Raw genomic sequence first — 22,992 nt, 5'->3', positions numbered from 1 at the left:
GAAGGATTGATAAATAATCATTTTCTAAAAAGGACTTACCAGGCGTCACGCTGTGCATTTGCACGACCAGAAGAAAGAATAAAAAGAAGTTGATGAAACAAAAAGATGTTTGTCACTTTTAATCCCGCAGAGAAAGACAAAAGTGACGAACACTCGCTTGACTGCAAACAGGACAAATGAAGCAGGAAATGTTTAATAATGCTCCACCTGAGCCAATGAGGAGTCAGCATTCTGCAACGTCACTGTTTCTAGGGAAGACCAAACGCTATTGTTATTGTGCCGCCCTCGATATGTAGAAATATCTTGGCTTTACCACACACCTTTTCTTGATCAAACACTCTGAAAAACGTCTTCTAGTCCACAGGTTTATTGACCGAAAAAATGGTAAAACTGTAAACATACAAGCAGAAGGATGCTTACATTACAGACATGCATACACAGACAATTACACACACACAAGCCCACTATGATAAAACGTGCATTATGCTGTGTATTGAACTTAAATGGACAAATAAATGCCACAAAATATGTAATTTAAGTGCTTTATAGCAAACTAGCTAACTATGCTAACATTGTGATTAACGAAAATTAGCATGACTGACTTTTGGCCATAAAACGTCCCAAATTACATCACAGCCAACAAATAATACAACACAATCAAATATTAACATACTACTCAACAATACATACCGATGATACTTTGTTTGGCATGAGATTGGAGCAGATGAAAACGTTTGCGATCGTCACCGAACTAGCTTAAAGTCTACTTGAAAGGAACTCCTTGTTGTGCCCTGCTATCATGGACATTACTGTAAACTAGGCAATGCTGCCTCCTGCTGTCTAAAGGAGGAAGTGCACCTCACTGTTAAATACCAAAGTGAAGTTAAACACTGGTTTTACATATATTATTAATAAATTCAACAAACACGACAGAACAGTTATTATATTATTATTATATTATTATTGTTGTTATATTGTTATTGCTCTTTTAATATCGCTCCACCTGAGCCAATGAGAAGTCAGCATTCTGCAACATCACTGTTTCTAGGGAAGACCAAACGCTATTGTTATATTACTATTATTATATTATTATTGTTATAGCTCTTTTAATAATGCTCCACCTGAGCCAATGAGGAGTCAGCATTCTGCAAGGTCACTGTTTCTAGGGAAGACCAAACGCTATTGTGAAGAGAAAAGTGGCAGCAGAAGAAGTCTTCTACTGAACTCACTAGAGAGCGCCCCTTGTGGCCACGTCAGGTAAATGCTTGTGTGGGAAATCACCTGACTTGACAAACAAAAGGTGTGTCAAGTTCGAAAGAAAAGAAAGAAAGAAGAATGAAGGTGAGATTTAGAGTAATGACATCCAATCAGTGATGGTATTGAATACAAATAATGATTGATAGACATCAAGTTTCTTAACTTTCACTTCCATGATGTCTCCCAAGCAAGCAAGCGTGAGGCGTCCCTGGTGGGGTAACGGGAGGGACACGCTTCTGCCTCGCATGGCTTGGATTCCCGGCCAGGAACTTTCATCCTGACTCAAAAGTCATCAGAAAGCATTCATGCTATTGACTGGCTGTGGCCAAAGTGCTGAACGTGTGAGGCAGACACACACAATGAACGTGTGAGGCAGACACACACAATGAACGTGTGAGGCAGACACACACAATGACACACACAATATCAAAGAAAGTCAAAGTGAAATTAGACACGGTGAAGCCAAACATTGACTGCATGCTTGTTTCAAGTCACCTAAACGCACAAATACATCATTTTTATTATGTTTGTACTTTTGTTTTGTGGTAGCTGTCAAAAGTGAACACACTTATCCACACAGGTGAGTAGTAAGGACTTACATTTACTTAGATAAGAAACACAACTTTGACTAACATTGTTACATTTATTGATATCATAGTTATGTATTTAATATTGCTTGTCAAGGCCGTTGCTGGGAATTGTGGTCCCTCTGAAAGAGTCTCTTTGTGGGCCCCTCAATAAAGTACTATCTATCTATCTATCTATCTACCCCATTCATTGTTTGTCTTCTTGACAGTGCCTGCCTGGCCTCATGCACCCCATTTCTTTCATTTTCTTTCATGATGAAGTCAGAGTATTATTATTCAATGACACATTTTACAAGAGCACATTTTACACATGGTGATAAGGTAACTAAGGTCATTATTAAGTTTCTTACTGAGTAGAAGTTGAATGTGTCACAATACAATTGAATGCAGCCTCTAGCAGACAGTGATATGTGTGTAACACACATGCACACTCACATCCTTGCTCTACAATCAACTGTTTGTTGTCATCCACTAGTGACTTGTCCAGAGTGTAGCACAGCCAGATGACAGCTAACGTAGGCTCCAGCCTGCTCATTTGACACACATTATTGTATGAACAAGTAGACTCATTGTATCACTACTTTCACTCTCTCACTATTCTCAAACTAAACTTTGTCATCTTACAAACCACACAAAACAAGTCAAATGTTGAATTATAATAATCAATTAACAGCACTCATTTTTATTTGAATATTTTCTAATATAAATGATATGAAAAATATCTTGTTTTCATGAGCTGTACAAGATGGCGCCACTGTAGTGGCTGCTGGTGGCAGGAGCTCTGTGCTCTTGTGTCATCCTTTTGTGTTCCGGATGTTTCCCTCTTCTTTTCATGTGGGCTTGTGTTGCCTTTTGGTTGGGAACCCTTTTGGGACTGTGTGACAGGGGGGGGCACTTTCATGACTTCTGCCATGCTTTTTTATGGATCTGCCTCCCAGTAGCCTTTTGGCCATGGAGACCAGCTGCTGGGTCTCTACCACACCAGAGTCCGTTTGGAGAGACTGGAGGAGATGTGGATGAAGAGACAGGACAGCAGAGTTTGGAGAGACTGGAGGAGATGTGGATGAAGAGACAGGACTGCAGAGTTTGGAGAGACTGGAGGAGATGTGGATGAAGAGACAGGACTGCAGAGTTTGGAGAGACTGGAGGAGATGTGGATGAAGAGACAGGACTGCAGAGTTTGGAGAGACTGGAGGAGATGTGGATGAAGAGACAGGGCTGCAGAGTTTGGAGAGACTGGAGGAGATGTGGATGAAGAGACAGGACTGCAGAGTTTGGAGAGACAGGACAGCATAGTTTGGAGAGACTGGAGGAGATGCGGATCAAGAGACAGGACTGCGGAGCTGGAGAAGCTTCACAGTGTCATGGCTGAATGAGCAGGTATCGGACACCTCAGTCTCCTTGGACGTATCCTCGCTCATCCATGCAGACTGGACACTGGCCAAGAGTTGGTGGGCGGCCGAGGGTGGAGTCGGCTCTCTTGGTTGCTTTGTTGGGTCTGCTCCTGACTCTGGCCATGTTCTGCCCACCCCAGCAGACGATGCGTGGAACACCACAGAGTGTATATGTTTGTTTTTTGTTGTTGTTGTTTTAATTTTGTGGCTGTGTGTAGAAGTGGCTGGTTGCATCAGCTCTGCTCTTTTAATGTCTTTAATGTCCTTTGTGTTCTTTGACGTTGTTTCTCACCTTTTTTGTAAGGGGCGCCGGAAGTTGGCAGACCCATCAGTGATCCTGTTCTGTCTCCCTGTAATGTTTGTCTGATCTTGAATGGGATTGTGCTGAAAATCTGTATTTCCCCTCTGGGATTATTAAAGTATTTCTGATTGTGATTCTGTATGTGGTATGTCTGGGTGGGTGTCCTACTGTGTAGAATTTGAGACATGTAACCCTTTCAGAGATCATATTTTGTTCCCCTTCAAACATTCACATTTGTCACAATGAGATGTGTGCTGTTGCACAAGCATGGGATAAAGTGTGTCACTTGTTGTCAGTAAAATACATCATTGCAGAGGGGAGGGCACTGAAGGGCCGGCCACCCTGGTCACACACCCCACCTCCACCTGCTGAGGTCCCTGACGCGCGTGACCGGCCCGCCCACGCCTCCAGCACGCCCGCCCAAGCGTTTGAGGGGCCGTCGGCGCGGGAGATGTTCTGGGGGAAGCAGCCGGGACCTGCGGTGAAAGAGTAAAAGGAGAGTTACGCGGATTAAGGTGGGGAATGTGCTCTACGCTCTCCTTTTTATGTCGCACGCTCTATCCGTGCGCCGTTGGTGCCGGTTGCGCCTCGCGGTGGACGGCCAAGTGGTCCTCGGCGAGGGTCACCGCAGCTGCGAGGTCCCGGGGCCGGTGGTACCGGACCCAGTTGGCTGTCTCCGTCGGGATCGCCTCCAGGAACTTCTCCCGGATGATCTGGTCCAGCAGCCTGCCATCTCCCTCTCCCGGCTGCAGCCAGCGCGTTGCTGCTTCCCGGAGCCGCTGACAAAAGGTGAATGGTCGGTCCTCCTTCCCCAGACGCACGGATCGGAACTGGCGCCGGTAATCTTCAGCGGTGCCTCCCGTCCGGTCCAGCACCGCCTTCCTCAAGTCCGTGAAGCGCATTCTGGATGCCGCTGGCAGGCTGAGCGCCGCACGCTGCGCCTCCCCAGTCAGGAGCGGCAAGAGCCGCACCCCCCACTCTTCCTCCGGCCACGCACATGCTCTCGCCGTGGCTGCAAAAATGTCCAAAAAGGCATGGGGTTCCTCTTCCTCCCCCATGTGGTGTATGGTGACGGCCATCGGCATTGGCCGTGCCCCGCCCATCTTGTCCGCCAACGCCCGCAGGACCTGGCACTGTTGGCGGGCTACCTCGAGCTGTTGGCGGCTGCTCGCTGCCACCTTGGCGATCACGCCCGCGAGAGCCGTCATGGGGTCGTCCTCCCCTGCCTCCGGTGGTCCAGCCAGGTTGGGCGCAAAATTGTGGAGGTCTTGCTCCCCAGGGTTCCTTGGATCACCAGAGACGGACATGACAGCTTCGGTCATATTTGCAAAATATGATTTATTTTTCAATAACTGGTTCTTTTATGCTTTTCAGCAAATGTCTGTCAATCTTCCAGTGAGCACACAAATGGTTTTCCTTCAGTCTCTCTGTCGTGCTCTGCTGCCAACTCGCCACCCTAAATGACCACCAACAACCCCCTTCTCCTTCCCGACTGCTCCCTCTAACAGAGCGACAGGTGATCAGACAAACTGTTAGAATAATTATGTATATATTATCACAGTAACTTTAGTATGCTTAAAGTCTGTTGCTTTAGTTATTTAGCTATTGTGCTCAAGTTGGACTTTTTCTAATGTGAGCAAGGACAAATACTTCTTGTCTGAGGGGTGGCCTCAGCCGTAGATGTTATCTTTGTTTGAGCCCGCTAACAGCCAAGGACTTCAACCGACCTCAGCGAAGATGGGATGACGGCACGCGGACGAGGCAGAGACTTCAAGGACCTCAACAAGATAAGATTCCAACACGCAGACGAAGCGTTGATGGGGCGAAATCACAAGGCTCCCAGAACATTCCGTCACGTATCGCGCGTCCTGGACCTGCTTTGCATAAAATATGTGACCACTCCTTTGAGAGGCGGCCTTAGTATTGTTGACTGTGGAACTCCTGAATAAAAAGAGGGACGCAAGAGCTGGACCTTAGAGCGTGGGGCGAGACTGTGACTAAGGGTCCGGCTCCATGTGTTCTCCTCATGAGGTAGATTGAACTCTGTCTCTGATTGATTCCTTGCTTCTTGTCTGATTAATAGATGTCATCAGTGTTTGAACCTGACACAAACACTCTCAGCTGTGTCATCCACGCACCTGTCGCTAATCTCGAAGCCGATCCTGGCACATCCCGCCTTGCTGCAGGTCCGCAGGCCACGCCCCTCACACACGCCTCCAGCTGACTACAATCCGGCGTGTTGGTCAGCTTTAGGGGCATGTAGAGTTGGGTGTCATCAGCATAACAGTGAAAGCTAACACGTATGATGCCACCTGGCGGCAGCATGTAGATACTAAAGAGTGCAGGCAGAATCCATCGTTAGCAATAGATCATTAGTCATTTTTGCGAGGGCTGTCTCCGTAGAGTAAATTGCCCTGAAACCGGATTGAAAAGGTTCACAGAGATTGTTAGACGCTAAGTGTTCATTTAGCTGCTGTGCGACAATTTTTTCGAGGATTTTGGAAATAAACGGAAGGTGGGACACCGGCCGGTAGTTTACTATGAGGTCAGGATCGAGGTTAGGTCTTTTGAGCAGAGGAAGAATAGACATAGTCATCTTTTTTTTAGCTTGTCTTTTACTCTACCAACTAGCATGGAGTCATCACTTCCCCTCTTCTTTGACATTATTTTCATTTCATTGTGTTGTCTGACCAGTAAACACCTGCAGCGTGAGGAAGTCCACATTGACACTAATAATCATAGCCTGCATCTTACTTTTCATCAACAGGAATAACAACTGATAGCTATTTTCCACACACTGGGTAGGGGTGTGTGTGTGTGTGTGTGTGTGTGTGTGTGTGTGTGTGTGTGTGTGTGTGTGTGTGTGTGTGTGTGTGTGTGTGTGTGTGTGCGTGTGTGTGCGTGTGTGTGTGTGTGTGTGTGTGTGCATTTGGGATGAAATGCATAAGTGATGCTACTACAATTGACACTGGCCAGTGAAGCGGCCGAGAGCCACCCCCTGGTGGCGCTATTGCTGAAAAGTGGCAGCAGTCAACTGACAAGAAGTCTTCTACAAGCGCCCCTTGTGGCCACGTCAGGTAAATGCCTGCGTGGCTTTTCTGGGAAATCACCTGACCTGACAAGCACAACAGGTGTGACAAGTTTGCCGCCAAACTTCCTCATCAGCTGTTTTTCTACTGCTCACCAACTTATTCATTGAATGAAAGAAAATAATAGAATATAATGGACTTTATTGTCATTATATTTGCATATAACGAGATTAAGGACTCCAACTTAAGGTGCGGTAGTGGGAACAAATATGGGATAAAAATAAATTACAAAAGAAGTAATAAAGATTAAAAAAATAAGAATTGAAATAAACAGACTACTATCCGCTAAAAATAATAAGCAATCCTGTACAATATACAAAACACTATAGAAATACAAAATACTGTACAATATACAGAACAAGACAAGAGAACCTGAGTAATAAATAACAATCAGGGTCGGATGTATTGCACTCGAAGGGTAATATTGCACAGGGTAGGATATTGTATAGGGGTGAATTATTTATTATAAGTTTGAGTTCAAGATGGGGGCAGCTCTGGTAAAGAAGCTGTCTCTGAGCCTGTTTGTTCTGGCTCTGATGGACCTACAGCGCCTGCCCGATGGTAGCGGGTGGAACAGGTGGAAGCCAGAGTGTGTGCTGTCCTTGGTGATGCTTTTTGTTCTGTTGAGGCAACGGGAGTTGTGTAAATCCTTCAGGGAGAGGAGGGGGCAGCTAAGGATTTTTTGTGCAGACTTTGACCCTCTGAATTGCCTTTTTGTCTGCTTCAGTGTAGCTGGCGTACCACACTGTTATGCAGTACGTCAGCAGGCTCTCGACAGCCGAGCGATAAAAGGTCACCATCAGCTGCCTCTCCAGTCTGTTCTTCCTCAGCACCCTCAGGAAGTGGAGGATGACCACAGTTGTATTTTGGGTCCAGGAGAGATCAGCAGATATGAGGGTGCCGAGGAACTTGAAGGTCCTGCCTCTCTCTACCTCTTCGCCGTTGATGTAGAGGTGGGCGGGGTTTGCAGTGTTTTTCCTGAAGTCAAAAATGAGTTCCTTGGTTTTAGTGGTGTTCAGTGCCAGGTTATTCACTGAACACCACGCTGATAGTTTCAGGACCTCATCTCTGTATGCAGACTCATCCCCCCTGTAATGGGTCCAACCACCATTGTGTCATCGGCAAATTTGATGATGATGTTCTACGGGTGTGCTGGACTACAGTCATGGGTGTAGAGGGAATACAGCAAAGGGCTCAGCACACAGCCCTGTGGAGAGCCGGTACTGAGTGTGCGGGAGGAGGAGAGATGGGGCCGAGTTTCACTGTCTGAGGTCGGTTGGTCAGGAAGTCCTTAATCCAAAAACATGTGGGTGTGGGGAGGCCTAAGTCCAGCAGTTTGGTGACCAGGATGTCTGGTATGATGGTATTGAAGGCGGAGCTATAGTCGATGAAAAGCATCCTGACATAGTTCCCCCGGCATTCCAGGTGGCTCAGTGCAGAGTGGAGAGCTAAGGTTATGGTTATGGTTATCTAGGTATGTATGGCAAAGTAAAAGGCCAAGAGTTTGTCTCAAAATGTTACAGTTGGCCAAACAAAAGGGAGGATGGGCTTTACTTTGCCTCAGATGTTATTATTTTGCAGCGCAGAGGAGAGCAGTGATATGCTGGTGCAACCCGTCATACATTGCTCAATGGAAAATTATTGAAGAAGAAATGCCCTCCATCCTCATACAAGCAATCTTGGCGGCGAACAACCTACAAACCCACATAAATAACATTGATAACCCATGGGTGAAATGGACCCTTAAAGTGTGGAAAATGATCATAAAGGAATACAAACTGGAGAATTATATTACAGTTCTTAAATGGTGTGCCTATGATTCAGAGTTTACACCTAATAAATTGGACTCAAGATTCAAGGACTTGATATCTAAGGGTATAACAGCTTTATGTAGTGTAATGAAAGATTAAAAAAAAAAGCTCAGTTTTGTAAGTATTAAAAGGACACATTTATTAGAAAACCAAGACTTCTAACGATATTTGCAGTTGCAGCATTTCGTTACTATGAAGGTGAAAAATGTAACAAAGACGAGTATATGTTTAATTGAACTGTTTACAAAAGCCTATAATTCAGAAACTATTGAAAGAAATGTTTCATGCTTGTATAAGGTCTGTTGATTCTGAAATCATATTCAACTTCCATCCATCCATCCATCCATCCATCTTCTTCCGCTTATCCGAGGTCACCTTGCGGGGGCAACAGCCTAAGCAGGGAAGCCCAGACTTCCCTCTCCCCAGCCACTTTGTCAAGCTCCCCCCGGGGGATCCCGAGGCGTTCCCAGGCCAGCCGGGAGAGATAGTCTTCCCAACGTGTCCTGGGTCTTCCCCCGTGGTTTGGGTGGCATCCTGACCAGATGCCCGAACCACCTCATCTGGCTCCTCTCCATGTGGAGAAGCAGCGGCTTTACTTTGAGCTCCTCTCGGATGACAGAGCTTCTCACCCTATCTCTAAGGGAGAGCCCCGCCACCCAGCGGAGGAAGCTCATTTCGGTCGTTGTACCCGTGATCTTGTCCTTCCGGTCATAACCCAAAGCTCATGACCATAGCTGAGGATGGAAACGTAGATCGACTGGTAAATTGAGAGTTTTGCCTTCCGACTCAGCTCTTTCTTCACCACAACGGATCGATACAGCGTCCGCATTACTGAAAACCCCGCACCGATCCGCCTGTCGATCTCACGATCCACTCTTCCCTCACTCGTGAACAAGACTCCAAGGTACTTGAACTCCTCCATTTGGGGCAAGATCTCCTCCCCAACCCGGAGATGGCACTCCACCCTTTTCCGGGCAAGAACCATGGACTCGGACTTGGAGGTGCTGATTCCCATCCCAGTCGCTTCACACTCGGCTGCGAACCGATCCAGTGAGAGCTGAAAATCCTGGCCAGATGAAGCCATCAGGACCACATCATCTGCAAAAAGCGGAGACCTAATCCTGCAGTCACCAAACCGGATCCCCTCAACGCCTTGACTGGGCCTAGAAATTCTGTCCATAAAAGTTAGGAACAGAATTGGTGACAAAGGGCAGCCTTGACGGAGTCCAACCCTCACTGGAAACTTACTGCCGGCAATGCGGACCAAGCTCTGACACTGATCGTACAGGGAGCGGACCGCCACAATCAGACAATCCTATACCCCATATTCTCTGAGCACTCCCCACAGGACTTCCCGAGGGACACGGTCGAATGCCTTCTCCAAGTCCACAAAACACATGTAGACTGGTTGGGCAAACTCCCATGCACCCTCAAGGACCCTGCCGAGAGTATAGAGCTGGTCCACAGTTCCACGACCAGGACGAAAACCACACCGTTCCTCCTAAATCCGAGGTTTGACTACCCGGCGTAGCCTCCTCTCCAGTACACCTGAATAGACCATACCGGAAAGGTTGAGGAGTGTGATCTCACGATAGTTGGAACACACCCTCCAATTTTTTTTCCCCCCTTCTTAAAGAGAGGAACCACCACCCCGGTCTGCCAATCCAGAGGTACCGCCCCCGATGTCCACGCGATGCTGCGGAGTCTTGTCAACCAAGACAGCCCCACAGCATCCAGAGCCTTAAGGAACTCCGGGCGGATCTCATCCACCCCCGGGGCCTTGCCACCGAAGAGCTTTTTAACTACCTCAGCAACCTCAGCCCCAGAAATAGGAGAGCCCACCACAGATTCCCCAGGCACTGTTTCCTCATAGGAAGACGTGTTGGTGGGATTGAGGAGGTCTTCGAAGTATTCCCTCCACCGATCCACAACATCTGCAGTCGAGGCCAGCAGAACACCATCCTCACCATACACGGTGTTGACAGTGCACTGCTTCCCCTTCCTGAGGCGGCGGATGGTGGTCCAGAATCGGTTCAAAGCCATCCGGAAGTCGTTTTCCATGGCTTCCCTGAACTCCTCCCTTGTCCGAATTTTTGCCTCCGCGACCGCTGAAGACGCACACAGCTTGGCCTGTCGGTACCTGTCCGCTGCCTCCGTAGTCCTATGAGCCAAAAGAACCCGATAGGACTCTTTCTTCAGCTTGACGGCATCCCTCCCCGCCGGTGTCCACCAACGGGTTCTAGGATTACCGTCACGACAGGCATCAACTACCTTCCGGCCACAGCTCCAATCAGCCGCCTCGACAATAGAGGTACGGAACATGGTCCACTCGGACTCAATGTCCAGCACCTCCCTCATGACATGTTCAAAGTTCTTCCGGAGGTGGGAATTGAAACTCTCCCTGAGAGGAGACTTTGCTAGACGTTCCCAGCAGACCCTCACAATGCGTTTGGGCCTGCCAGGTCTGTCCGGCATCCTCCCCCACCATCGCAGCCAGCTCACCACCAGGTGGTGATAGGTAGAAAGCTCCGCCCCTCTCTTCACCCGAGTGTCCAAAACATGAGGCAGCAAATCCGATGACACAACTACAAAGTCGATCATGGAACTGCGGCCTAGGGTGTCCTGGTGCCAAGTGCACATATGGACACCCTTATGTTTGAACATGGTGTTTGTTATGGACAATCTGTGACGAGCACTAAAGTCCATTAACAAAACACCACTCGGGTTCAGATCCGGGCGGCCATTCTTCCCAATCACGCCTCTCCAGGTTTCACTGTCGTCGCCAACATGAGCGTTGAAGTCCCCCAGTAGGACAAGGGAATCACCCGGAGGAGCACTTTCCAGTACTCCCTCGAGTGTATCCAAAAAGGGTGGGTACTCTGAACTGCCGTTTGGTGCATAAGCACAAACAAAGGTCAGGACCCATCCCCCCACCCGAAGGCGGAGGGAAGCTACCCTCTCGTCCACTGGGTTGAACTCCGACGTGCATGCTTTGAGCCGAAGGGGGCAACAAGAATTGCTACCCCAGCTCGTCGCCTCTCACTGCGTGCAACGCCAGTGTGGAAGAGAGTCCAGCCCCTCTCGAGATAACTGGTTCCAGAGCCCTTGCTGTGCGTCGAAGTGAGTCCGACTATATCCAGCCGGAACTTCTCCACCTCGCGCACTAGCTCAGGCTCCTGCCCCCCCAGCAAGGTGACATTCCACGTCCCAAGAGCTAGCTTCTGTAGCCTAGGATCGAACCGCCAAGTGCCCTGCCTTCGGCTGCCGCCCAGGTCACAACGCACCCGACCTCTATGGCCCCTCCCATGAGTGGTGAGCCCATTGGAGGGGGACCCACATTGCCTCTTCGGGCTGTGCCCAGCCGGGCCCCATGGGGACATCGTGCCCCAACTCCGGGCCTGGCTCCAAAGGGGGGCCCCAAGGACCCGCGTCCAGGCTAGGGAAATCTGAGTTTTGGTTTTTGCATTTCCATAGAAGTCTTCGAGTCTTCACATGTTTTATTATCATTATTGTTTTTTATTTATTTATTTGATTATATTATTATCAATTTAGTTTGTTTTGTTTTTTTGGCTGTTTTTCTCTTTTTGTTGGGGGGAGGGGTGGGGTTTCATCGTTGGGAAATAAACAAAAATAATATTTTGACCTTTAGGGCAGACAATAGATGTATGATGTATGCAAACATGATGTAATGGATAAGAATGTCTGATGCTGGATGTCAATAAAAAATAAATACATTAAAAAATATATATTTTGTGAGTAAAAAGTAAATGTAAATGAAGTAATTGTAGTTGTATTGATAGTAGTAGTCAGTACTCTCATGCGGACTGTAGCCTCCACATAAAAGACAACAATCCTGCCTTCCAGTCACAGTGTGCTGACATGACACTAGATTGCTTATCCCTCATTATCCAGGGTGTCTATCTTGGCTCAGCTCATTTCTGAGAGTCCATTTGTCACATCTGGTTACACCAGGCCGTGCCTTATGTTTGCCTTTTGTTAGTGTTTTACTTCCTGTCCTGTGCTTTTATTTTGGCGGCTCTTCCGGTTTTGTTGGTGCTTTCCTGTGGCTTCTTCACTTCTGTCCCCGAGCATTTCCCCTCACCTGTTTTCTGTTTGCAATCAAGACTATTTAAATTGATCCTCTTGCCACCTTCGTTGTCCGGACATTATTCTTTGTTCACGGGTGACCATTGACTATACTTTCTGATGCCAATCTCTAGTATGCACATACTTTGTGGACGCCACCTGCTCCACATTTCCTGTGAGTGTTTTCTGGGTTTCAGCAGTTTGTTTTGTTTTCTTCATAGTTCCCTGTTGCTCTCGGTTTGTGTTCTTTTATCAATAAATATCCTTTTTTTTACTGCACGGTGCCACCTCCTTCATCTGCATCTTAAACATCACTAAAGGATTTTATGTAGCATTCCCAATTTCCAGTTTTTGGTAAACCCCTGTGAAATTTCCACTGTCATGTTACTCTTTAAAGTTAATTAATTAGTACATTAAGAAAATATTTACCGGGTCCTGCTGCTCGTTCACTTTTTGTGGTGTCATTTTGTTACCTGTTAAGGAAAGTATTTGTTCTTACATATATAAATAATCCTCCATATTGGCAGCCATGGTGATTCATTTATTCAGCAGAGCATTAAAACTTGGATCTGACAAAAAGTAAACACAAATGCTGTCTTTCTCGCTGATAAAACATGATAGCAACATGCATCTGCTGGCTCATGATCACCCCCACTTCTCAGTGTGGCGAGTTGGAGTACTACAAGAAGCACTCTAATACAGTGCTTAAAGGCCTACTGAAATGATTTTTTTAAATTTAAACGGGGATAGCAGATCCATTCTATGTGTCATACTTGATCATTTCGTGATATTGCCATATTTTTGCTGAAAGGATTTAGTATAGAACAACGACGATAAAGTTCGCAACTTTTGGTCTCTGATAAAAAAAAGCCTTGCCCCTACCGGAAGTAGTGTGACGTAATCAGTTGTTCGCCTTCTCATATTTTCCTATTGTTTTCAACGCAGCTAGAGCGATTCGGACCGAGAAAGCGACGATTACCCCATTAATTTGAGCGAGGATGAAATATTCGTGGATGAGGAACGTTAGAGTGACGGACTACAATGCAATGCAAGACATCTTTTTTCGCTCTGACCGTAACTTAGGTACAAGCTGGCTCATTGGAATCCACACTCTCTCCTTTTTCTATTGTGGATCACGGATTTGTATTTTGAACCACCTGGGATACTATATCCTCTTGAAAATGAGAGTCGAGAAGGCGAAATGGACATTCACAGTAACTTTTATCTCCACGACAATACATCAGCGAAGCTCTTTAGCTACTGAGCTAACGTGATAGCATCTGGCTCCAATGCAGATAGAAACAAAATAAATAAATCCCTGACTGGAAGGATAGACAGAAGATCAACAATACTATTAAACCATGTCCATGTAACTACCCGGTTAATAATTCTCAGCCTGGCAAAGCTTAACAATGCTGTTGCTAACGACGCTGAAGCTAACTTAGCAACTTAACAACCGGACCTCACAGAGCTATGATAAAAACATTAGCACTCCACCTACGCCAGCCAGCCCTCATCTGCTCATCAACACCCGTGCTCACCTGCGTTGCAGCGATCAACGGCGCGACGAAGGACTTCACCCGATCACAGATGCGGTTGGCGGCTAGCATCGGCTAGAGCGTCTGCTATCCAAGTAAGTCCTTCTTGTTGTGTTGCTACAGCCAGCCGCTAATACACCGATCCCACCTACAACTTTCTTCTTTGCAATCTCCATTGTTCATTAAACAACAACAGAGCTATTTGTATTGGCTTCAATGGGCTACCGATTCTCCTGTTTCACTGGCTACGTCACGCGCATACGTCATTATCCAAAGGCGTTTTCAACCGGAAGTTTCCCGGGAAATTTAAAATGGCACTTTATAAGTCAACCCGGCCGTATTGGCATGTGTTGCAATGTTAAGATTTCATCATTGATATATAAACTATCCGACTGCGTCGTCGTTAGTAGTGGCTTTCAGTAGGCCTTTAAATCTGTATTTGTAGTCTTATTATCAAGGAATAATGAGGTCACACTTATATTAAAACATTAATGTTAAGGTTTTGTCCAGTAGTTAATGCCTGATGATGATGAAGATGTATATGTGCAAGTGAACAATTGGATCCACAAGGTTCAACAACCCTTTCCACAGACTACACACACATCAGAAACATAAATGTTAGAAGCCTACAACAATATATGTGAAGAAGACTTTAGTATTAAAAGTGAAGATGTGAGGTGAAATAAGTAGAAATGCAGCAATAAAAACAAGCAACTCCACTCACGATGGCTCTAAAGTTCAGTGATGTGTTGCTAACTTCAGCATTTTTCTTCTTTGTTGATGTTTTGCAGTAGTTAACATCCATGATGTAACAATGCTGCTAATCTACCACAGTCCACATTTTGTTAACCATTTTATTCATTCATACTTTTAATTGGATAATAACATCAATAAAATGCAATCAAAAAAATTTGTGGAAAAAAAACTAATTAAAAAAATAAGATGTCCTCTCTTCAAAGATGAGAACAAAAAAGTAGCTACATATGTAATATTCAATACATGCACACAAGTTAAAAAGTAAGTACAGGACAACATATAAGACTAGAAGATGAGAAGCACTACATACAACATCAAATATACATTCTTATTAAAAACATGCTGTGTTTTTAAACTACATTTAGCACAATCACTGTTTAAGTCTTTTTAAATCCCTGCAGCTTCCATGACTGTTACACACTTGTGTTTACTCACCTGATACTTTAACCTGAACATCTTATCACACACAGTGCAACTAAACGGTTTCTCTCCAGTGTGTGTTCTCATGTGTGTGGTCATGTTGCGTTTTGTGGAAAAACTCTTCTTACAAACAGAGCAAGTAAAAGGTTTCTCACCAGTGTGTGTTCTCATGTGTGTGATCGTGTCTTTCTTATTGTTGAATCTTTTAGCGCAAACTGAGCAAGAAAAAGGTTTCTCTCCAGTGTGTGTTCTCATGTGTGTGGTCATGTGTTCCTTTCTGGAGAAACTTTTCTTACAAACAGAGCAAGAAAAAGGTTTCTCACCTGTGTGTGTTCTCATGTGTAATATCATTTCCTTCTTAGTGTGGAATCTTTTAGCACAAGCTGAGCAAGTAAAAGGTTTCTCTCCAGTGTGTGTTCTCATGTGTCTGGTCATGTGTTCCTTTCTGGAGAAACTCTTCTTACAAACAGAGCAAGTAAAAGGTTTCTCACCTGTGTGTGTTCTCATGTGTAATATAATTTCCTTCTTATTGTTGAATCTTTTAGCACAAGCTGAGCAAGAAAAAGTTTTCTCTCCAGTATGTATTCTCAAGTGTCTTGTAACACTACTCTTGTGTCTAAATGATTTCCCACATTGAGAGCAGTCAAAGTGTTTGTTGTTAGTGTGATGTCTCGTATCACCTTTAGTGTCATTTTGACTCTCCAAAGGTATTTGGATGTGGTCACTGTGATCAGAAGAGTGTGACATCATGTGGTCCATGTCTGACAGTGGAGCAAAGATGCTGTCTGGTTCTGACGTCATATCTTCACAATGCTCTCCATCAGCTTCTGTGATGTGTTGACTTACAAGCTCCGCCCCTCTGTTCTCCTCACTTTGACTGTGATGAAGCTGTAAGGACTGAGCTTCATCTTCATCATGAAGCTGCTCCTCTTTAATGTGGGAGGGGGCCTGTAGCTCCTTCTGTCCCACACTGGTGTGCCACTCCTCTTCATGACTCCCCGCTGACACCTGCTGGACGTCTGCAGAACAAATGAGGTGTTACTGTATTGAAGTTTGCAGTATTCAAACTATTGACATGTGAGCTAGGCCAAATAGACAGTGATGGGCAAGCTACCTGGACAATGTAGTAAGCTAAGCTACAAGTTACTCTCAATTAAATGGAGCTAAGCTATCCTCAGACAATTGGAGCACGCTACACTACAAGCTACACTGCAAAAGTAGCTTGCCACATCAAAGTTACATTCAACAGCATTTATATACACTACCGTTCAAAAGTTTGGGGACACATTGAAATGTCCTTATTTTTGAAGGAAAAGCACTGTACTTTTTAATGAAGATAACTTTAAACTAGTCTTAACTTTAAAGAAATACACTCTATACATTGCTAATGTGGTAAATGACTATTCTAGCTGCAAATGTCTGCTTTTTGGTGCAATATCTACATAGGTGTATAGAGGCCCATTTCCAGCAACTATCACTCCAGTGTTCTAATGGTACAATGTGTTTGCTCATTGGCTCAGAAGGCTAATTGATGATTAGAAAACCCTTGTGCAATCATGTTCACACATCTGAAGACAGTTTAGCTCGTTACAGAAGCTACAAAACTGACCTTCCTTTGAGCAGATTGACTTTCTGGAGCATCACATTTGTGGGGTCAATTAAACGCTCAAAATGGCCAGAAAAAGAGAACTTTCATCTGAAACTCGACAGTCTATTCTTGTTCTTAGAAATGAAGGCTATTCCACTAAATTGTTTGGGTGACCCCAACTTTTGAACGGTAGTGTATTGGTCCGCATGTATAATATCAATGTTTATGTTGTCCATGGAAAGAAGTTAGTAAGAAGCAAAAGACAAACAACCAACCATGGATGACAAAAGGACTGAAAAATGCTTGTCACAAAAAAAAAGACATTATATGGAATATTAATAACACAGACATCTATAGAGGCAGAAAATAAGTATAAGAAATATAAAAACAAGTTAATTGGTATACTAGGAACATGTAAGAAGGAATACTACAGACAATTATTAAAGAAGAACAGAAACATTAAAAATGCTGCTAAGAAAGATTATTGAGAGAGAGAGACAGAGAGAGACAGAGAGACAGAGAGGGAGAGAGAAAGAGAAAGAGAAAGAGAGAGAAAGACACAATTGGATGATGTTGAGAGAGAGGGAGAGAGAGAGAGAGACAGAGACAGAGAGAGAGAGAGAGAGAGAGAGAGAGAATTGGATGATATTGAGAGAGAGACAGAGAGAGAGAGAGAGAGAGAATTGGATGATATTGAGAGCGAGACAGAGAGAGAGAGACAGAGAGAGAGAGAGAGAGAGAGACAGAGAGAGACACAGAGAGAGAGAGAGACAGAGAGAGACAGAGAGAGAGACAGAGAGAGAGAGACAGAGAGAGAGACAGAGACAGAGAGAGAGAGAAATTTGGATGATATTGAGAGCGAGACAGAGACAGAGAGAGAGAGACAGACAGAGAGAGAGAGAGACAGAGAGAGAGAGAGAAAATTGGATGATATTGGAGAGACAGAGAGAGAGAGAGAGAGAAAATTGGATGATATTGAGAGAGAGAGACAGAGACAGAGACAGAGACAGAGACAGAGACAGAGAGAGAGAGAAAATTGGATGATATTGTGAGAGAGAGAGAGACAGAGACAGAGACAGAGAGAGAGAGAGAGAGAGAGAGAGAGAGAGAGAGAGAGAGAGAGAGAAAATTGGATGATATTGAGAGAGAGAGAGAGAGAGAGAGACAGAGAGAGAGAGAGAGAGAGAGAGACAGAGAGAGAGAGAGAGAGAGAGAAAATTGGATGATATTGAGAGAGAGAGAGACAGAGACAGAGAGAGAGAGAGAGAGAGAGAAAATTGGATGATATTGAGAGAGAGACAGAGACAGAGAGAGAGAGAGAGAGAGAGAGAGAGAGAGAGAGAGAGAGAGAAAATTGGATGATATTGAGAGAGAGAGAGAGAGAGACAGAGACAAAGAGAGAGAGAGAGAGAGAGAGAGAGAGAAAATTGGATGATATTGAGAGAGAGACAGAGACAGAGAGAGAGACAGAGAGAGAGAGAGAGACAGAGAGAGAGAGAGAAAATTGGATGATATTGAGAGAGAGAGAGAGAGAGAGAGAGAGAGAGAGAGAGAGAGAGAGAGAGAGAGAGAGATAATGTAATAACTTGAAGTAAATAATGATGATTGAAAACCAATTACAAAAAACTAAATCCAAAACAAATTAACTAATAGCTTACCTTTTTTTATATTTGCATAGTATGTATATATTATTAATGTTGTAAATATAAATCTTCATATATTTAAAAATGCTGGTCCTAACGAGGTAGCCATTTTTCAAAGGTCTCAAGAAGGTCACACATACAATAATAGTGTGTGTGTGTGTGTGTGTGTGTTCTTGGGACATGAAAGAGGAAAAGTATCTTCCATATGAGGAGGTGTGAACAAGTGATGACATAAATCATGGTCCCAATAACATTGCATCTAATACTATAGTATGTGAACATTGCTCCAAAGTCAGGATTTTTTGTTGATTTAATGTGCATAAAAATGTAACATTGACAGGTGCAAAGGCAGCAATATATGATAAAACAAGACGGCAGCTAAAGGAGGACTAAAGAAGGACTTACCTATTCATCCCCCTCTGGTCAACATATGTAATAACAAGTGTGAGTAAGAAATTGAAATGTGCCTCCTTTGGCCAAAATGTATAAAATAAATATGTATATAGAAACATACTGTATTAAAGGCCTACTGAAACCCACTACTACCGACCACGCAGTCTGATAGTTTATATATCAATGATGAAATCTTAACATTATAACACATGCCAATACGGCCGGGTTAACTTATAAAGTGACATTTTAAATTTGCCGCTAAACTTCCGGTTCGAAACGCCTCTGAGGATGACGTATGCGCGTGACGTAGCCCGACGAACACAGGTATGCCTTCCACATTGAAGCCGATATGAAAAAGCTCTGTTTTCATTTCATAATTCCACAGTATTCTGGACATCTGTGTTCGTGAATCTGTTTCAATCATGTTCATTGCATTATGGAGAAGGAAGCCAAGCAAGCAAAGAAGAAAGTTGTCGGTGCGAAATGGACGTATTTTTCGAACGTAGTCAGCCACAACAGTACACAGCCGGCGCTTCTTTGTTTACATTCCCGAAAGATGCAGTCAAGATGGAAGAACTCGGATAACAGAGACTCTAACCAGGAGGACTTTTGATTTGGATACACAGACGCCTGTAGAGAACTGGGACAACACAGACTCTTACCAGGATTACTTTGATTTGGATGACAAAGACGCAGACGTGCTACTGTGAGTATGCAGCTTTGGCTTTTTTTTGCGTATGTACGTAACTTTTTTAAAATATATAAGCTTTATGAACCTTGGGTTAGGTGAACGGTCTTTTGGGCTGAGTGATTGTGTGTGTTGATCATGTGTTTGAATTGTATTGGCGTGTTCTATGGAGCTAGGAGCTAGCAGAGGAGCTAGGAGCTAGCATAACACGTACCGTACCGTAAGTGCGCGTCACGTACGTAACTTTTTAAAAATATATAAGCTTTATGAACCTTGGGTTAGGTGAACGGTCTTTTGGGCTGAGTGATTGTGTGTGTTGATCAGGTGTTTGAATTGTATTGGCGTGTTCTATGGAGCTAGGAGCTAGCAGAGGAGCTAGGAGCTAGCATAACAAACACGCAGGTGTTATTATGCAGGATTAATTTGTGGCATATTAAATATAAGCCTGGTTGTGTTGTGGCTAATAGAGTATATATATGTCTTGTGTTTATTTACTGTTGTAGTCATTCCCAGCTGAATATCAGGTACCGTGAGTATGCAGCCTTGGCTGCTAAACATTCGATAACTTGACCGTATGTGCGCGTCACGTACGTAACTTTTTAAAAATATATAAGCTTTATGAACCTTGGGTTAGGTAAACGGTCTTTTGGGCTGAGTGATTGTGTGTGTTGATCAGGTGTTTGAATTGTATTGGCGTGTTCTATGGAGCTAGGAGCTAGCAGAGGAGCTAGGAGCTAGCATAACAAACACGCAGGTGTTTTTATGCAGGATTAATTTGTGGCATATTAAATATAAGCCTGGTTGTGTTGTGGCTAATAGAGTATATATATGTCTTGTGTTTATTTACTGTTGTAGTCATTCCCAGCTGAATATCAGGTCACCCCCGGCTCTCACAGCATCTTCCCTATCTGAATAGCTTCAACTCCCCACTAGTCCTTCACTTGCACTTTACTCATCCACAAATCTTTCATCCTCGCTCAAATTAATGGGGAAATTGTCGCTTTCTCGGTCCGAATCTCTCTCACTTCATGCGGCCATCATTGTAAACAATAGGGAACTTTGCGTATATGTTCAACTGACTACGTCACGCTACTTCCGGTAGGTGCAAGCCTTTTTTTTATCAGATACCAAAAGTTGCAATCTTTATCGTCGTTGTTCTATACTAAATCCTTTCAGCAAAAATATGGCAATATCGCGAAATGATCAAGTATGACACATAGAATAGATCTGCTATCCCCGTTTAAATAAAAAAAATTCATTTCAGTAGGCCTTTAACTTGAAGTAAATAATGAAGATTAAAAAACAATTACAAACAAAACATTTAAAACAAAACGTATTCAAATTAACTAAAAGCTTACCTTTTTTATATTTGCATAGTATGTATATATATTAATGTTGTAAATACACATCTTTATATATCTAGAAAGGGTGGTCCTAAAGAGGTAGGCACTGTCACATCAAATAGAGAGCCAAATACTAGAGTCTGTGAACATTGCTCCAAAGTCAAGATGTGTTGTTGATTTAATGTGCATAAAAAAGTGAACATTGACAGGTGCAAAGGCAGCAATATATGATAAAACAAGATGGCAGCTAAAGAAGGACTTCCCTATTCATCCCCAAAAAACCTGCCAGGTGAGCAGCTGATTTGACCACTTCTGGTGCTGACGTAAGACAACCTGCGTCCCATATGTTTATTTTAATGAAATAATTTTATTTCCATCATATAATCAACCATCAACCATTCTGTGTGAGCAGATTAACAGTACAGGTGATACATATTTAACAATCATACACATTTACACACAAAAAGAAAAGAAAAAGAATGACAGAAAAAGGAATAGGCTGAAGCCAAAGCTTATATTTGGGGGGATTACCCCCAATACTTCTTAGACGGAAACACAAATAATGACAACATGAAGGAAGTAGTTGAAAGCTTCAATAATTACTTTGTAAATATTGGACCAAAATTGGAAGAAATGATTCCAGACCCAGTTTCAGTTGAGGACTATAATGATACCATAGAGCCAAATCCCAACTCCATGTTCAAAGTTCAAGGTTCAACTTTGTCTTGGGCACAGTGCATCATTGCTTTCTTAACATACACAAAATCAACAGAACAAAAACACAAGCACAGACAACCACAAGCAGACAACTAACATTCAAACATCAGAACATGGAGCTTGATAGACATAGGTGGCACTTTGACGTAGGCATAAAATCTACAGTATGGAGATCAATCAATCAATCAATCAATGTTTATTTATATAGCCCTAAATCACAAAAGTCTCAAAGGGCTGCACAAGCCACAACGACATCCTCGGCACAGAGCCCACACAAGGGACGTCGATGTGAATGACTATGAGAAACCTTGGAGGGGACCGCATATGTGGGTAACCACCCCTCTAAGTACAGTCCCTAGTGGATCCACATAACAGTGAGAGTCCAGTCAATAGTGGGGCCAGCAGGAGACCATCCCGAGCGGAGATAGGTCAGTAGCGCAGAGACGTCCCCAACCGATGCACAGGCAAGCGGTCCACCCCGGGTCCCAACTCTGGACAGCCAGCATCTCATCCATGGTCACCGGAACCGGAATAACCCGGCGAGGGGGCAAAGGAGAAAAGAAAACGGCAGATCAACAGGTCTAAAAAAAGGGGGGTCTATTTAAAGGCTAGAGTATACAAATGAGTTTTAAGATGAGACTTAAATGCTTCTACTGAGGTAGCATCTCTAACTTTTACCGGGAGGGCATTCCAGAGTACTGGAGCCCGAACAAAAAACGCTCTTTAGCCCGCAGACTTTTTTTGGGCTCTGGGAATCACTAATAAGCCGGAGTTCTTTGAACGCAGATTTCTTGCCGGGACATATGGTACAATACAGTCAGCAAGATAGGATGGAGCTAGACCGTGTAGTATTTTATACGTAAGTAGTAAAACTTTAAAGTCGCATCTTAAGTGCACAGGAAGCCAGTGCAGGTGAGCCAGTATAGGCGTAATATGATCAAACTTTCTTGTTCTTGTCAAAAGTCTAGCAGCCGCATTTTGTACCAACTGTAATCTTTTAATGCTAGACATAGGGAGACCCCAAAATAATACGTTACAGTAATCGAGACGAGACGTAACGAACGCATGAATAATGATCTCAGCGTCGCTAGTGGACAAAATGGAGCAAATTTTTGCGATATTACGGAGATGAAAGAAGGCCGTTTTAGTAACACTCTTAATGTGTGACTCAAACGAGAGAGTTGTTTTAGTAACACTCTTAATGTGTGACTCAAACGAGAGAGTTGGGTCGAAAATAATACAGAGATTCTTTACCGAGTCGGCTTGTGTAATTGTTTGGTTGTCAAATGTTAAGGTGGTATTATTAAATAGATGTCGGTGTTGAGCAGGACCGATAATCAGCATTTCCGTTTTCTTAGCGTTGAGTTGCTAAAGTTAGCGG

The 22,992-nt window shown here is 44.1% G+C and overlaps 2 protein-coding genes and 1 long non-coding RNA gene across 8 annotated transcripts in view; 1 reads left to right on the top strand and 2 right to left on the bottom strand.

Annotated features, from left to right (window-relative positions):
• Positions 1-22,992, top strand: part of LOC133636330 (zinc finger protein 25-like) — a 1,044,419-nt gene that overhangs the window by 189,754 nt on the left and 831,673 nt on the right. The gene's annotated exons all lie outside the window — the stretch shown is intronic.
• Positions 1-22,992, bottom strand: part of LOC133636332 (zinc finger protein 25-like) — a 341,291-nt gene that overhangs the window by 258,738 nt on the left and 59,561 nt on the right. The window contains exon 4 of one of the 6 annotated variants that reach the window (XM_062030273.1): positions 14,373-16,258. The exons of 4 other annotated variants lie outside the window; for them this stretch is intronic. In XM_062030273.1, the coding sequence (XP_061886257.1) occupies positions 15,207-16,258 (1,052 nt within the window). In that variant the 3' untranslated portion in view covers positions 14,373-15,206. Of the gene's footprint in view, positions 1-14,372; positions 16,259-22,992 lie in introns of those variants that run through there. One more of the 6 variants, XM_062030274.1, reaches the window with a different exon arrangement.
• Positions 46-791, bottom strand: LOC133636354 (uncharacterized). Its single transcript, XR_009822228.1, has 3 exons — positions 691-791; positions 321-390; positions 46-248 (listed from the first exon to the last, which is right to left on the bottom strand). It is a non-coding gene; the product is annotated as an uncharacterized LOC133636354 (long non-coding RNA).

Source organism: Entelurus aequoreus, linkage group LG20 (assembly GCF_033978785.1).
Source record: "Entelurus aequoreus isolate RoL-2023_Sb linkage group LG20, RoL_Eaeq_v1.1, whole genome shotgun sequence".
Taxonomy (NCBI): domain Eukaryota; kingdom Metazoa; phylum Chordata; class Actinopteri; order Syngnathiformes; family Syngnathidae; genus Entelurus; species Entelurus aequoreus.
The sequence above is the reverse complement of the archived record's forward strand: the minus strand, read 5'-3'. Positions and strand labels throughout refer to the sequence as shown.